Source organism: Peromyscus eremicus, chromosome 4 (assembly GCF_949786415.1).
Source record: "Peromyscus eremicus chromosome 4, PerEre_H2_v1, whole genome shotgun sequence".
NCBI lineage: Eukaryota > Metazoa > Chordata > Mammalia > Rodentia > Cricetidae > Peromyscus > Peromyscus eremicus.
In genome coordinates, this window is record NC_081419.1 from 120,074,379 (window position 1) to 120,091,518 (window position 17,140).

Here is a 17,140-nt window from a genome sequence, read left to right on the forward strand (position 1 = left end):
CACATGACTTTTCTTCTAGGCATAAACCAGAACTCAGGTCTCTGGGTCCCTAGTATGGTACCCTTTTCTAGAAATACTGTGGGCTATGGGCAAAGGATAAGGTTATACTATATCTCACCATGGAATTTGAACCATTGTTAGAATGTACTGCTGTATGTAAATGCTTCCTCTAATCTTGGGTTCAGCCAAACAACCAGTGTCCTAGTTTCTATCTATGGGATTAGTGTGTTTAAATCACTTTGACCATATAAGAACAAATTACCCCAAAACTCAATGTTAAGAGCAACAGCACTTATGCATTAGGCCAGCAATTCAGAAGCAGCTGGGCATGAGTGGTGCACATCTTCAATCCCAGTGCCCAGAATTGCTGAGGCAGGAGGATTTTGAGTTCACAGTCAAGTCAACCTGAGCTACTAAGACTGTCACAAATACAAAGAAATTCAGTTGCATGCTTCATTGAGGGGCTGTATCTTGGAATATTACAGTTATTGGGGCTGGAGAGATGGCTCAGTGGTTAAGAGTGCTGGTTGCACTTCCAGAGGACCTGAGTTCAGTTCCCAGAACCCACACAGTACCTCACAACCATCTGTAACTCCAGTTCCAGGGGATCCTATGCCATCTTCTGAACTCCATGGGCACCAGGCATGTGATGCACAGATAAACATAAAGGCAAAACACTCATACACATAACATAAATGAAATAAATTTAATTCTTTTAATTAAGGGGGGAAAGAAGTTACAGTTAACTGTCACACAGGTCTGCATTCAGGTGAAGGGCTGATGGTGTTAAGGGGCAGCTTCTGATCTGGCTCCCTCATATGGCCTCTAGTTCCCACAGTGCTGCTTGAGTATCCTCACAGCATGGCAGCGTTCCCAGAGCAAGCTACTCAAAAGGCTAGGAAGGAGACTGTAACACCTGTCACCTGATCTTGAAAGGCACCGCACTTTCCTTGTGTTCTATTGGTCCCACAGATCAACCAAATCTTTGACCCAGAAGTCTTTGCAGCACATTCCAGATCCAAGCTGTAATACTCACTTATTTCAGTTTTGTAAATTTATCCACATAAATAAAAGCATCCAGATGTCAGAGTAGAAGTGTGATGGTGTTTATTACAGGACTATTGTTATAACGAACACTGGAGACCACCTTAATGCTTACCCATAGGCCAAGGAAATTAAATTTCATTTTGAGGAATAAATTCACCATTAAGCATGATGAATTAGAGCCATGTGCACCTACGACATAGTAAATCTTAAAAGAACATCATAGTAACAGATAATATATAATGCTATGTCTGTTCAAAATAAAAGCCGACATCTTTGTGTGTGTGTGTGTTTGCATGGATCTGGAGAGAAAGCTTTGAGAGAGAATTTGTTTTTTAATCACCTGCTTACCATTTTCATGGAGAGGGGAGTTGGGAAGGGGGAAAATGGGAGAGAAAATATATACATATCCATATATCCACACTGTCAGGTCATTGCAATCTCAGCAATGCTAAATGAACAAACAAACCTTCCTTGATTCAGAAGCTCCTGCTCAAGTCTTCCTCCTGTCCAAATCTTTCCTCTACCTTTGGCTTTGCTGAAATGGAGGTGACAAAATGCTCCCAAAGGAAAGCTGGGGGACAGCCATTTCTGGTGAGGTACACAGAGGACAGAACGGGCTGTCAGTATTTAGGAGGGGAGCTGATGCTGCATCTCAAAGCACTGGTAAGAAATGTGCTGCAGAGGTGTAGCAGCTCCAAGGGAGGGGGTGTCTCCCAGAGGCCCTCAGGTCCCACTTAGCCTGGCAGCGTTTCTTGGGGAATATTGATCAAAAGTGCTCACCTCTATCATCCGAGGAGCATAATGCAGTCTGTGAGTATTCATGGAAAAAAGCTTTTCTTGGCCAGGCTATTTTCTGAAGTCAAAAAGATCCTTTCAGGATCTGTAATAGCCGTCCCTCCACACTTCACACCCTCAGTGAAAAGCACACTCCAATTTTCAGACCCTAGGACCCCACGCCAAGGAGGAGGCTGACGAGCAGGACCTATTCATGTAAAATAGTCTGTCAAACTCAATGAGCATTTTGCCAGAGGGAGAGGGAGGGATACATAAATGTTAGATTAAAAATTCCACCTGGACACACAGGAAAAGGCACCCTTATTCCCGAGATCATTAATGCATCTGTTCTTCCTTTCTTCAATGTCTTAAATGGAATTTTCAATCACATATATAATGCAGTCTGATATGGAAGGCAGCATATCAGCATATTAAGCCTGTTTTTCATGTCTGGAAGATGGTATGGTATGGAAGACGGCGACAAGGACTTCCTGGTTTCTCTGACTTTGGTTTTGAAATGAGCAGAATCTTCCGCATTATTTTTAAACTTACCTACCTACCTACCTACCTACCTACCTACCTACCTACACACACACACACACTCTCTCTCTCTCTCTCTCTCTCTCTCTCTCTCTCTCTCTCTCTCTCTCTCTCTCATACACCTTTTCTTTCTCTAGTGCTAGGGATCAAATCCAGAACCTCGTGCATGCTTGACAAGTGTTTGCTTGACACATATAACACGGCAGCTTAAATCTGTACCCTCTCTCATATTATCCAACTTAATTTAGGCTAGTAGGGACTTAGGTATTAAAAAATATTTTTCTTGTAAAATCCTAACAACCAAAAAAGTACAATGCAATGTCAGCAAGTTCTTTTCAGTGATCCATTAGCAGGGATGTCATTTCCCAGGGTCCCCTGCTGTGGTGCTGCTGGTCACCTACTTTGGGCACATGTGAAAGTCCCTTTTGGCAGGGGAGCATGCCATAGAGATGTCCTTACCTTCCCTGGCTGGGCCATTAACTATGCTGGAGAGATGCTACGGCAGACATCATGTGGGAAACCCGACCCTTGGCTTTGGAAGCAAACCTTTTGCTGGCAGTCCCTGTGGTGTTCAAGGGACTTGGTGTGTTTAACCATCTTTTCCTGGAATCCTTACCTGTAAATGCTCTTAGGAGGCGATCACAACTCTGATCAAATGGTAGCGAGTGCTAAACACCACATGGCTCTTTGACTCCAGAAGGTGGGAATGAACTTCCAGGGTGTGGCCAACCTGCCTGGGTATTGCACCAAGCCTGCCTTGGTAGCAGATCTTTTCAAAGTCTATTTTTTTTTTTTTTCAGTTAAGACCTGTGCAATCTGCCTTTCCAGGAATCTGTTATCTGGTGGTTTTTGAATTCCCAGGAGGGGTTGGTTCCAAGTGCTCTTTTTGTGGACGATAAGGAGAGGTCAGATTTCTGGCAAACCAGATCCTCACAGTGCCAAAACCTTGCTGTGCTCAGTCTGGCTCCTATGACAAGAGAATCAAGGTGGCCTTGGATGTGGACTCCGAAGCATCCTCACAGCAGCTGAAGTACAATGGGCACATGACGACTATATTGTTCAACAACAGTCCATGTACTGGTTAAGAACAGTTGTTGGTACCACTACACCGAATGGAGGTGTCACTACACACGGAAAACTGGGGACCCAGCTCCTGGCTGAATCCCCAGTCTAGTTGCATGAGAGCCAGGAAGGTGACACCTTCAGGCCTCAGCTGTCATAGCAGAAGTAGATGGAGGATAGTGTTGGTGTTCCCAGCTGCAGACCAGGGTGTTAAGGAAACACATATGTAGATAAGTTTACTTTATGATCTTTTCCCACAACCTCCATTGTTTTTTTTGTTTTTTTTTTGTTTGTTTTTTTGTTTTTTTTGGAAAATGAAATGCAATTAAAACCACATCCATTCATAGAAGAGCAATCATTGATACAAACATTTCCATCAAGTGGCCTTGGCTTAGATGACACACACAAAGCTACACCAGAGATGTTTGTACAGAAGTGAACACTGTAAATGCAGTATCTTCTCATTAGAAGATACTCCATTGGAGGAAACAGGCATTTCCCCTGGAATACTAAACAAACAAACACACAAAAATCCCCAAACCAACCCCCTACAATTGCATTCTTCTTAGTGATCCTTTTCATTGGAAGCTGCTGGATTCTTTATGATATGGTCTGAGGGTATTGATGAGGATTTCTAAAGATGACCCAATCTCTCACAGGGAACATTGTGCCTAGAACCAACCCCTCTCCACCTTTTTGCTATAAATATGAAAGTAACCTTTACGAGACAACAGTGACAACAGCCTTTGCATTTCAAGTGCTCATTTCCATATCTGCAAAGTATTCCAATATGACCCCAGAGGAAAGCTCCCTGTGGATCCTGGAAGGCCATCTGCTGAGCTGAACGGTTAGCAAGAGGGAGGGCCTCAGCTCCAAGGAGCAGCTGTAGAGCAGTGGGCCACCCAGCGCCACAGACACATGAGGCTGCCTAGAATACCATCAGCAGAGCTCCTCTAGCTCCCCAATCGATTTCTGGGCATCCATCACCTTCTGGGTAGCTACAAGGGAGGCAGATGCTTTAGTCTGACCCTGGGAGGGAATGATGGGATTCTGAATCCTCCTTAGAAATGCCCAAATGAAGCAGAAGGTTGTGAATTACCGCTTCTGGCTCACAGCACTAGAGTTGTTTCTAGAAGGAACTACATATACAAGCTCTTGATTATCAGTTCAAAGCTAAGATGAAGCCAGGTCAATTCAGGCTCCTCTTTGCACTTGACTCCCTAGACCCTTTCTCAGGACATCAACATGTTCTGCAAGTACTGGGTACTCAGCAAGCATTTGCTAAAGGAACAAGTGAATGACTTTTACAAACTCGGTTGTTCAGCATCCTGAGAATTCACGGTTGTCTGGAACATGGAGTGGCCCACTATGTTCTCAGAGACCACAGGCTAGGTTGTAATGTGATTACTGGAGTCCTGAGGCAGGAAATATCAGTACCTGGCTTTAGCCACACTAGAAAGAGGCCGAATTACATGTTGTCTGTCACCTAATAACAAAGTTCTCAAATATACCTTGCTCCTTAGGGGCAGGGACTCTAGCTTAGAACAGGGGGCTGCCTAGGAATGACAAAGCAGGGGGCAAAGGTCACTATGAGGCTCAATACCCGCTGTAAAAACAGACAGGGGTAGTTTTAATTAGGTGAGACGATGGAAGGAGGACATGGATGGTGCTCCCAGCTGGAGACCAGAGTCTTGAGGAATCACATATGCAGAAGTTTACCCTGTGATCATCATAGGCTGCAGGTTCCCTGGTGGCTAAATATTAGCATTCCATACTATGAACCATGAGGTTGATTTTTACCTGAGTATGTGTAAGCTTTCTGAGTGGTACTAGCTACGGTGTTGAACACCTGTTGCCTTTGGCTTACAAAATGCTTTTGAATAACTTTGTTCAATAAAAAAATGCAAATCAACTTCTTATTAGATGTTGGGATAAACTTTTATTTTCCTACACACTATAAGAATGTCAGAAACATGCAGCACCTAGATGCTGTGCTTCTAATTCATCAAATCATCCCAGGAAATCAGAACGAAAAAGAGCGAACTGGAGTTGAGTGGCACCATTAAGGAGCGAAGTGTTTTCCCAGCATGGCTGCCTTCATGGAGTGTATCCTAGTGCACACGTACACTCCTGCCAAGATGGGGCAGACTTGGAGGTCTCCTCCACCTCCAAACAACCTAAATGTGCAGCATTGAAAAGTTAAATAACAAGAGACCTCAAAACAATCAAATGACATGCTATAACTTAATTTATCATCTCTATCAATTTTCCCCCTATTTACACATACTACACATTGTAGACCTGAAACTAAGAAAATGTTTGCTTACTGTGTAAGTCATATACATAGAAATTGGGTGCAAATAAAGGACAAGTTTCCCTTAGATGTGACCCCTGCCTTCAGTAGGTATGGAGTAACACAGCTACACATAAGACACACTAAACGGTTTAGAGGGTCCATCAAACCTCTACCACAGTTAGTGGCAATAAGGAAGTGACACCTGAGGACAGTCAGGAAGACAGGATTTGCATGGCTCACTGGAGCTGTATGACCTCCTGTATAAGGCTAAAGGTCCTACTTACTAATCAGCAACATCACAGAATCCGAGTCGATCCCCGGGGCTCTCAAGAGTTGCAAACTTGTAAAGTCACTCACCAGGCTAAATTTCTTTTCTCCTATCTTCTGAAGATTTTTTTTAAAAAGTCATAATTTTGTAGGATTACTATTTTTTAAAGCATAAAAGTCTAATCAACAAGACTATAAATATCAGTTTCCCTCTGTATGGAAATCCGGAAATCGGCATGCCAAGAAGGGCACTGGCCAGGCCCTGCAAGAGCCCAGAGAGTCTTATCACACTTCGGGGTAATTAGGGCCACTTTTATTACAGATGTCTGACCTACTAATGCTAATGTGATGAGTGGCTCTCTGGAGGGTCTCTACCGGATGAGTGACCCTTAGCAATTTTGCTAAAAGACATTTATTATGAAAACACAATATTTGCTTTTCCAACTGAAGAAAAGAAACAGCAAACTTGATCATTTCAATTTTCCACCCCAAATAACAAGAAGTGCTAGGTCCAACCAAACATGGTTGCCAGAGTCCCCACTCCCCAAGTCTAAGTCTCTAACGGAGCTGTTACAACCTAAGGCCCATGGGCTGAAAAAGTAAAACATAAACAGACACAAACTGCTGCTGTCACCCAGGGCATGGGGCTGGTAAAATCATTAGGTTACAACAAGGTCAAGTTACTTGGTACCTCCAGTTGAATTTCTCACTCCAAGTCTGGAAGTGTTGGCTTGTGGAAACAAATGATCAGAAGGCTAGGGGAGTTAAAAAGGACCTCTGGGGCCTGGGTTGTGGCCCTGGGTTCTGCTACCACTGGAAAACAAAAATAGAAGACTTCCAAAATGACAAGAATTCCACAAAAAGGGTTTATGGAGCCTTAAGATAAGCGCTCTTGCAGAAGGGGTGGGGTGTACTTTTAACAGGAGTCAGGACTGGGAACTTTGTAAACAGTGAAACAGAAAATCAATAATAGAAGTCTGAATAATACTGGGCAACCAGACCAGAAAGCTCAAATCTCTGTCTTTCTCTGTCTCTTTCACACACACATGTGCATGCATTTACGCGCGCGCGCGCGCGCGCGCGCGCGCGCACACACACACACACACACACACACACACACACACACACACACACACGGTGGGTGGGATAAGAGTCAAGGTATCACTGACACAATGGGAAATATCGTGGCATCTCATTTCCCGTCTATCATCATTAAGCTCCCAATGAGTGTGCTGGGCCCCTAGAAAACAGCACACAGGGATCAGGGGTTTCCTTCTGCTTTGCAATGTCCTAGTCTGTTCATGACCTGCAGACAGCTCTGCAGGTGCTTCTGTCTGTGGCCCTGGGACGGAGGCTGCACAGTTCCCTTCAAAGCAGGTGGGTGGATTCTCCCTGCAGCTGGAAGGTACTCCTAGAGTGTCGCTCTCAGAATTCCCACTCACTTCAAGACTGAGTCTGGCTTCTGGCTCTGCCTCTTTCTCTACCAAAGTCAACAGCGCCAAATTGGCTCTGCAGTAGACGGAGAAAGCTGGCTTCTCTGGGAGAATGGCCACTGAGGAGGTAGAGAAGCAGGCTCGGAGGAATGACCAAGCAGGCTAGGAGTAATGTGTGAGAAGAAAGGGCAGAGGAAGGCAGGGAGGTGGCCACATCCAGGACTTCCCTTCTCATGCCTGAGCGCTCCTAGAGGCTACATTCTACAGCTGCTTTCCTGCTCTGGGCCACGGGGTCACCTAGACACTTGCACTGGGAAGTGGCCTCATGTAGCAGGACCATGCAGCAAGGGATGGCCTCTGCTGCAATTTCTGTGTTTCGCTTTGAGGCAGAGCAGGGAAGGAAGCAACACTGGAGCTCTGAGACAGTGCCAGGGCAGAGGGTGGGGAGCGGGGACAGAGGTCTCCCCTGTGAACAGACTCGTAGTTGCTGGGTTCTAAGGTCCAAGATGTCCAGAAAGGGACACATTTAATTCCTTCCCTCCCTCCCATCCCTAATAGGCACAACACACTCTCCTTGGAGCCAGACAGGTTAATTTACACACACACACACACACACACACACACACACACATAACTCATGAATGTATGTATATATATATATATGTATATAACTCATACATATACATATGTATGTAACTCATACACACACACACACACACACACACACACACACACACACACATATTGTTTGGAATCTGTTACCCTAAAACTTAAGTGGCAAGAGCTGTTTTCAAGGCCTGTCTTGGTCTCTGAACAACAGGTAGGAAGAAGACCACAGGTGAACTTTTGAGGGCACTGGACAGGATGCAGGCGTTGGTCAGCCATGGAGCTGGAGCAGGGTTGATCTGGGCAGGGCTGATCTGAGCTGGGCTGGGCAGGGCTAGGCTTGGCTGGGCAGTGCTAAACTGGGCTGGGCTGGGCTAAGTTGGCCTGCACAGGGTTGCTAGTCATCTGCTTACTGCTCTCCTGTGGACAGGCCTGTATCTAGACATTTCTGATCACTCTACGTGAAACATCACTGTCTAGACCTGGCAGAACTGTGTTGTCAGGAGAATCTTAGTCAGTGGGCCTCAGGTACCAGGTGGAGAAAGGCTTGATGATGGAGGTGAAACTTCCTGTGGGAAAAGACCCTGGGGACAGACAGTTTCCATGATGATGAAATTTTGATGATGAAAAGTTCGAATTAAACTGTAAACCCTAACAAAAAAGATTAGCAAAATCATTATGGAGGAAATTCTTCCAACAATTACACAATTGTTTTGTCAGCCCTTTTGGGAATCAAGCTTGGGTATATAATGACAAGAAAACAACTCAGGATACAGACAAGTGCCCTCTGCCCCTTCCCTGTGGGCCCCGAACCTTTTCTACTGTGTTCTTCCTTGAGGCTCCAGATGGCTCCATTGCCCACATGGTCATAGGCTTGTTCCTGGTTGATAGCAACTTCTTTTCTTCTTCTGAAGCCCAAGGTTTATGAAATTCCAGGACAAGAGGAACACAGTCTTGTTTTAAAGTTCCACACAAACTAGATCACTTCCAACCTTGGGGGCCAAGCAATGGGAAGGCTTGCTGGCACAGTGGCAGTTTCCTGGAGTCTGGATTTGAGGGTTCTGGGGAAAGCAGGAGAGTCTTGCCTGTCTCTTCCACATGGAGGATTTTCTTGGGATCCATACTCAGGCTGGAGGTCAAGACCCCTGCAAAGGAAGCAGAGAATGGCCAAGCCATGGAGGTCAAAGACAATCTGTGGTCACACACTGAAGGAATTTATATGGTGCTCGGAAGACCAAGAGAGCTTGGTCATTGGGAAGAGGGTTTGATGTCCTTCCTGCCCCACAGTGTGTTTTGCAAGGATGTTTGTTGAATGCATCATCAAAGAAATGTCATTCCTCTTAGTCTTTGCCCTGGATTTTTCTACAACATAAAAGAAATTACAAATCTGTGAATCTCTGAAATAAAACCAGCCTTTCTGGCTAGTACAGAAGTAAAGAATGAAGAGAAAGGCATCAGATTGCAGCACAATGGAGTGAGAGCCATGAAGGAGCCCTGGGCAGAGTCTGTGCTGATGCTGTGTTACTGGGATCCCTACGTGTTTACATATTGATATTTCACATGAGTTACTACTCAGTTATTCCCTAAAGGGCCTGAGACGAGAGGTCAGGCCTAAATTGCTTGTCTGAATGAGTCCAGATGAGCATGCAGCTATTTAGCACTAGAGGGAACAAGGGATAGAATTAAAACTCACAGATCTGCACTCCTCCCTTCCCCAGGGTGGCTGTCTGGGACTCAGAGGAATACAAGAATGCCTGCTGCAACACCCGGCCACTGTTGCGGCGTTGGTTGGTCTCGGAGGGCCACTCTTCAAATGAGAGGATCATTTCATCACCCTTCCCCTTGTAATATATTTTTAAACGCTCTAAGCTTCCCTGAATGGCCTCTGCCTAGAACAAACCTCAAAAGCAGCACTCCTGGAGCCTCTTCCCTATGGGCTTCTCCTCTGGAACTGTGGCCTTTGAAACGGTCATTACTGGTGTTTGAAATGAATTTATTTGGGTTATTTTGTCTACAGTTTTTTATTTATGGTTGTTTATTTTTTAATATGTCTTCTGACCTTGCCTTATCCTCTGGGGAAGAGCTTCTGAAATTGGCACGGTACTTGCAAGTTCCCTGGACCTGTGGAGACACTGTCCCATGCACTCTATGGTTTTTCACTTTCAGATTTCAAGGACAAGCTTTCACCTCTCTTTCTTCTAGTGTCAGTGAGGTTAGCAGACAGAGAGCCCTGGGCCCCTCTCCTTTTGTTTTCCTCTTCAGAAACAGGCTACTAAGGGTGGGGTAGTTCAGTGGGTGAACCCTTGCTTAGCATGCACGAAGACCTAAGTCCCAGCCCATCAAAAACACAAAACTCGGTTGCTTTAAACAAAGGGAGCACACCTAGACCTGGCCTTCCAAAGATCAGTGTGGTTTTTAAACATGTATTTGTTTTGCTTTTATATATATATATATATATATATATATATATATATATATATACACATGTATCTGTATATATATATATATATATGTATCTGTGCCACTTGGTGCCTGCAGAGGCCAGAAGAGGGTGTGAGACCCCCTGGGTCTGGAGTTACAGACAGTTGTGAGCTGCCATGCGTGCTGGGATTTGAACCTGGGTCCTCTGGAAGAGAAGTCAGAATGCTTAACTGCTGAGCCATCTCTCTAGCCCCCCAAGGACCAGGTTTTTATGGACATATCTCCATGCCCTAGTTGTTAGGAGTGGGCAGGAACATTTGATCAGGGGTAAAGGGCAGTACGGAAAACAAACCTGACTGAACCTCAGAGTATTCTGGTTTGAAATGCCACTCACTCTGGTCAGATCAATTAGGATTAAGAAGCCAAAAAGGAAAAAAAAAAAAAAAAAAACAAGTCAATAAATGCTTGAAGATATTGGGCAAAGGCACAGCTAATGTTTGGTCAGAAGCAAATGTTTCAGCTATACCCTGATCCCCTTCTACGAGGGAGGACAAGGAGGACAGAGGGTCACAGCTTGAGCTCCTGCAGATGGACAGAATAGTGCCAGCTGTCTCACTGAATAAGCCTGAGCCATCATTTCAAAGCTCAGCAAGCAAGGGGTTTGTACTTCTAAAGGCATAGTCCCCATTAGCCAAGGGCAGAGAGCAAAGCCACACCAGCATCCAGTGGAACCATGACCCATGCATTCCGTCAGTCCTCAACTTTCTGCTGGTGCACCTTCATCCTGCAATGGCTCCCCTATGCCCACTGCACCCCATGATGGATGGGGAGGCAGCAGCTGCAGAATGCATAGATGGGCACAAAGGATAAGGGCTGCCTTCTTGACACAGTGACTATACTTGCAGGCTGCTGGCAGTGCTGGCCCAGCCCAGCTTCTGCTGGGGATGGGAGCTGGGGCTTATTCAAAGGGCTCTATTTTACCTCTGCTAGGGCAGGTGCAGGAGTACATGGGACCAGGGGGCTGAAAATATAGATCTTTGCCCTAAACTCCTACTGGGAAGGGACTTCCCAATCCTGTTCAGCCTTCCTGATTACAGCACTTGTGCTCTGTAGATGCTGTCACCTTTGGGACACTGCTGGGACCAGTCCAAAGCCATGGCTGAGAAGAGGAGGAAGGGGAACTGGGCTAGAGGACTGACTCATTGTGGTGGCCAGTGGCTCATCTAGCCAGCAGGTGTGGCAGCCTGCTGGGTTACAGGAATCCTGGGTGAGTTACTTCTATTTGTGTGGGGAGCACCGTAGGAATGTGGCTAATACATGACAGCTCTTTCTCTTTTGAGTGGCATTACCATAGTCACTATCCAAGGCTCTCCGACCTGTGAACCAGTCCTTTCCTAGTCCTGCAGCGGTGGCTGCCATCCGTCTAAGCTATCTGTGCTCGGTCAGGATCCCAGACCCAGGACAGAAAGGTCAGGCAGGGAGGTCACACCTGCCATCTCAGCTTGTTCTCTGAGTCCTGACAGTAGATCCTGGGGTTCGCTGCCCTCTGCACTGGGCCATCTTTTGTCTGCGTCTCTTCTCCCAGCTGCTCTATTCAGCAGCCCTCCTTGATGACCTGCCCTCCCTGTGTGGAGGCCTGTGGAGGCCTCTGCTAAGGCAAGCAGTCAAAGGCCAGCCCAGCACGTGCTTCATCTTATCGGCTCATCTCAACATCCTGCTTCTCCAGGCTTGCCCGACAAAAAGGGGAGGGGGGGCCCTGTGCCCATGGCTCCCTGCAGCCCCCCACACAAAGGGGAGGCGACAAAGACATTTTCCATGATGGCAGGTGTACTGGCAGAAGAAAGGCAGGCAAAGCTGGGCTCCACAGGCAGCACAGACATGTAGGGACAGGAGAGTGGGCAGGGCCCCTTGGGAGAAGACAGGAGGCAAGCAAGGCTGAGGCCTAAGAAGGTGAGTGGGCATTAAAGTGTTAGTCAACCAATACCCCTCCCCCAAAGCAGAGTTTGGCTTGCTCATGGGCCGGGGAGGGGTGGAATGGGGAGGGGGGCCCGGGGCGAGGGGAGAGGACACCAAAGTGTCTTACCTTGCTCAAGTGTCATAATGAGACCGTTATGTACTTTAATCTGAAGAGAGAGAAGATAAAAATCCAGTGAATGAAAGGATAGCACCTCCACAGCTACAGCTTGATAACGAACACACTGCTGATAACACATGTATCCCCCAGCTACCTCTATTCTAAGGCCTTGTGTATCATTGCTCAAAGTTCACTGGAATACCCACTTGAGGGGACCGAATACCAGGTGGTGCCGTATTTACAGATGAGTCCTCAGAAGCATACAGACCTGAGGGAAGATCTCAGCTTCCTATTCCTTAGGACAGGACCCCATCACTCCTTCCACACCATCTTACTCCCTACGTTTTCCACAGCACATGCCTCCTGTTTTTGCTTCTACCCCAACCTTGCGCTCCCCACAACTCTCCTGAATTCCATATAGCTAGATGCCTTTTGAAGCTGGACATTTAGTAGTGACCCGAACCGCTGTGCATACTGCCACAATTACAAGCTCAGACTTTCTGTTGACCCCATCTGCCAGAGCCTTTCTAACACAATTTCGACAGTCTCTCTGGTGTGTCTCTCTGAAGGAAGTGTGTGTACTTCTATGAAGTTACATTCTCCTATTGATGAAAACTCAGCCCCCGACAGAGTATCTGGGGTGGAAGCCAGGATCCATGACAAGCCCTGGATGACCAAGTGGCACTTCCTTGTCCTACTATGAACTTGGGTACCTCTCCATGTGAGGGCATGAGAGGCTCTGTCCAGGCTGACTGTGGATAACAGATAATGTAATTATCCTTAGATGATAATGTAATTATCTAGATTTCGTATTTCTCCCAATGTGCCATATTGCAGGGCTCCATTTCATCCAATGGAGGAGCCACACACCTCTGTGTGCTTGGGTCTACCTTGAGTTTAGAAGAACCTGAGGCTTTCAGAGTGCCACGCTCCTGATGCACTCCTATGCGTGAAAAGGCTCTTTAGGAAGGGGCTCCTTGGTCTCACTCTCCTGCAGCCCGCTTGGCCCTAGTTATGCTATGCATATAGGCCCTTGATTGGGAGAAACCCAGAAAGCAGATGGCGTACTAACAATGGAGGACTTGTTTGTAATTGCTGATGAGGACTGGTTTGCTCCTCTCCTGAGGGTCCCCAGACACAGCCTGGTGTGGTGTGCCGGCCCACAAAGAACATCTCAGTAACTGCCAATCCATGGTTGAGTTAAGGAGATGCATAGGCAGAGGCAGTTGGAGGCTGCCTTGATTATTCCACAGGGCTCAGATGTCACCTGCTCTTGACATCCAGGCAGTACTCTTGAAGGGTGTGGTCCCAGTTGCTGGGTCCAGGGAGCAGGGGGCCTCTTAGTATAACCCGAGGGGTCAGCATAGAGCATCAGCTACCTGCACACTATTCGAAGAGTCTAGAAGAGAGGACACTGAGCTTGGAGATAAGGGATGAGAAGAGACTGGGAGGCACATGATGCCTGGGAGGAAAAGAGGCACAAAGTGTAATCCCCCTCCCCATCTTTCTTTTCATACACTGGACACTAAATGTGTATAAGTTCCATTATAGGCTGTAGCAATGGATACAGCAGACAAAACCCACCCTTGCTTTTGGGGCCTTAGTGGACGGTGGGGGAGGTAGAGCACACAAACACACAGACACACACATTTCTGTGGTATCCGAAGGGAGAGGCCAAGTTAGGAAAGAAGGGTCCTGAGAGGTTCCAGGGTGACTTGGGACATTGTACTGCAGGGTTACAGTGTGTCTTGAATAAGAAGGCATGTTTGGACATTAATGGTGTTGGAAAATCAGCAGTTACCTCCTTTTCTTGTAGGAGCAGCTGGAGAGACGCTTTCACAGTCTAACTCAGACACCAAATGGCATAGTTTTGGCCAACTGGCAGCTCATATACAAAAGTTTAAGCCTGCAAAATCCAGAGGCCATTTTTAGAGAAGTGCTTTACTTTTTGGTGTTGTATGACTTCTTTGATATTCTGGATATCAACAAGGACTTTCCTTTTTAACTTAGGAAATAACAAATAAGGCTGGAGATTTGCATTCTCTGCAGCTCTGCCTAGAGATGCTATTTGAGAATCTGTGGGTCTTTTATAGGGTATGTTTCCTCCAGCTGCAAAGGAGTAGAGTCTGAAGCAAAGCTTCTTATTTCGGAGGAAAGCCGGCTGTCCAGCACTGCCACCTGGGGTAAATTTGGGCCAGGGAGACAAGAAACGTGGCTGCCTCTTCCCACATCCTTGTTACTGAACAGTTAGTATGAAAATGATTAACTGGTTCAAGATAATTAGGAAAGAGAATGATTTTGAGAGTTGGCATGGGTGAGGGAGAAAGACTGGACTGGGGTTCCAGCTTTAGGCAAGTGCTAACTATTCTCCCAGCAGGAAGGCAGGCAGAGGGGGATCAGAGAACTGACGGGGTGTGTGTGGGGGAGTATTCAGACCCCTTGGAATGGCTCTGAGGAGGGGAACAGGTGCAGGCAGTGGATGGGAAAGCCTGCACACGCAACTCAACACTGGCAACCCAAGACCAGTGGGGATTTGCCAGCCTAATTAACATCTCCAAATGGCCAAGAGTGGCTTCCAGTATTTCCAGTCCAGCAGCAGTGGCTATGTTCTGGCTCCAGCCCTGGCACTGGGCTTGGCTTCCAGTGTTTGGTTGCTGGTCTTGCCCATCAACTTTGGTTCTGAAGCAGAAAGCCAGGACAGCTGGACCAACAAGCATAGAGGAAAGAAGAAAGCACCCGCATTGTGCAATGTGGGCAGGCACACTTGTGTAGGGCCTTAGCGAGCAGTGGGGACATTAAGAAAAACCTTTGCTGGCGTTTTTCCTTTTGCCCAACTATTATGTGAACTTAGGAGCTATGACTAAGTTACACATTTAAAATTAATAGTTCAGTGCCAACTGACTGGTTAGCCACAGTTTAGAAAGGTGTCCAGGCCTCCTCAATATCTCAAAGCATGTGGATGGCAAGGTTTCGGCTGCACTGTAGCCATAAGGGAGGCTGACGGCCTTCTCAACCTGGCTCCACAGTGCATGGCTAATAGAGTACTGCTGTTCTCGATAGCCCAAATGTCCATCAACTGATGGATGAACTGTTTGGCAATTTTAAAAGCCTCCAATAAGGAGGAAGGATCATTCTTCTTTTAGAGCATAGACAATGGTAGATTTCCCATGCTTCAATGAATGGTCCTATACCCATGTACACATGGGCATCACTAATTGAGCTTAGTGGGATATAAAAAGAAGACATGAAGTTGGAAAGGGGGAGTCAGGGTGGATATGATATTTCAATGTACACAAGAATGAAATTATCAAAGTATAAACATGCTAATCAGGTAATTTTTAAAAACACAATGAATGCTGTAGCATGAATGAACTTTGAAAACATGCTAGGTGAGGGAAGCCAAGTCACCCTATTGTCTGGTTCTATTCATATGAAATGTCCAGGATAGGAAGATGCAGAGAAATGGAAGTGGATCAGTGGTTTCACAGGACTGGGGGTGGACTTTGTGGAAGGAATGAAGATTGACCATGAGGAGATTTTATTTTATTTCTAGGGGAAATGAAACATTCTAGAATTAGACCACGGAGATAGCTGTGAAAATGCTGAAAGTATTAAATATATACTTTTTTTGGATGATTGGCACGATATGTGAATTATATATCAATATAACCTGTTGTTGTTGTTGTTAAGTTTTTTCTTTTTCCTTTGTAGTACTGGAGACTAAAGCCAGGGTCTTGTGCATGGTGGTCAAGTGTTTATCATTGAGTTATAGTTCCTCCCAAGGCAAAACAGGACAGAAAGTGGTCTGAAAAGCACTCTATACTCTCCATTCCAAAAGCAACACAAGAATGACTTCACGATTTAGGGAGAAAAATCTCCTGTGGGCCCAGGAAGGAGGGGACAGGGCAGTGACGAGGCCATGTGGATGTTACCAACACCTATTTAGCTGAGCTCTCTGTCTTCACCACCCTCAAAGCAAGCACACTTCCTGCAGGTGCAGTGCTGCTAGTGACCAAGGCTGACTCCAAGATGTCCTAGAACTTGAGTTCAGCCCTCTTAGGACAACTCAAGAGAGGACGCTCTAGGGAGGGGCTAGCGGTGTCCCGCCTCTGCACTTCCTGCTGTGCTGTGCCTGTCACCCACGACTATAATTTTGAATCCCCTGGTGAGCAGCAGCTTTAAACCAAAGTAGCAGTTAGGTCTGCAGACTCTTCCGAGGAGACTGTGAGTTCTAGTGTGTTCTCAGTGTCCAGGGAAACATCGGGGAAGTGACTGGAACTCCTGGGTAGTTTTAATGATAGAAAGTCTCCTTGGGGCTGGGAATGAGACTGAGACTACTATGGCCCTATGATGGATCATTTATTCAAAGTATATGCATCCTTGGACTCAACTCTGAGCACCCAAACAACTCTCCTGTTGTCTTTAGACAATCAGGAGGCAGTGTGGGCCCAAGATCAAGGCTTTCTCCACCAGAGCTCTTGCCATGTACTTCACTGAAGTTCGGAGCAGACAATAACACAGTTCACACTGCTTACATTCCTCAGTTGTCTAGGCCAAAGTAGGAGAGCACTTGCTACTCACACCACAACTTGCCCGGGCCATAAATCCAACAAATTAGTC

The 17,140-nt window shown here is 46.3% G+C and overlaps 1 protein-coding gene across 1 annotated transcript in view; it reads right to left on the reverse strand.

The window, feature by feature from the left end:
• Positions 1-8,167: 8,167 nt before the first annotated feature.
• Positions 8,168-17,140, reverse strand: part of Ralgapa2 (Ral GTPase activating protein catalytic subunit alpha 2) — a 275,792-nt gene continuing 266,819 nt past the window's right edge. The window contains exons 39-40 of the mRNA XM_059261570.1: positions 12,530-12,569; positions 8,168-9,170 (exon numbers count right to left, since the gene is read on the reverse strand). Of these exons, the coding sequence (XP_059117553.1) occupies positions 12,565-12,569 (5 nt within the window). The 3' untranslated portion in view covers positions 8,168-9,170; positions 12,530-12,564. The remainder of the gene's footprint in view (positions 9,171-12,529; positions 12,570-17,140) is intronic.